General features: G+C 51.9%; 1 protein-coding gene across 1 annotated transcript in view; it reads left to right on the top strand.

Annotated features, from left to right (window-relative positions):
• LOC100573082 (RNA polymerase II degradation factor 1) overlaps nt 1-289 on the top strand; it is a 16,749-nt gene that overhangs the window by 15,652 nt on the left and 808 nt on the right. The window contains exon 5 of the mRNA XM_029489992.1: nt 66-289. Within this exon, the coding sequence (XP_029345852.1) occupies nt 66-289 (224 nt within the window). The remainder of the gene's footprint in view (nt 1-65) is intronic.

Genomic DNA, 289 nt, shown 5'->3' with positions numbered 1-289 from the left:
CCACAGGGCAGTTATATTTTATACCGGTGTTCCTGCAACGAGTACACCAAGACCGTCTCAGCTAGGATACAGGTTACAGTCCAACTCAAATTCAGATTACTCAGGTGCAATTCAAACCACAACAGACATCAGCGGCGGCAGGAGGGTACAATTATAACCCCCCGTCAATACCGTTCGCAACACCGGCCTCACAGGCCAATCCCCAGTCACAATTCCCATACAGCGGGCCGACGCAATCGCCTTTGCCAACGTTTACGACGTCTTCGCCAACGCAAACTTACAGCGCGTC

This window comes from Acyrthosiphon pisum, chromosome A2 (genome assembly GCF_005508785.2).
Source record: "Acyrthosiphon pisum isolate AL4f chromosome A2, pea_aphid_22Mar2018_4r6ur, whole genome shotgun sequence".
In the NCBI taxonomy this organism is placed as follows: domain Eukaryota; kingdom Metazoa; phylum Arthropoda; class Insecta; order Hemiptera; family Aphididae; genus Acyrthosiphon; species Acyrthosiphon pisum.
The sequence above is the reverse complement of the archived record's forward strand: the minus strand, read 5'-3'. Positions and strand labels throughout refer to the sequence as shown.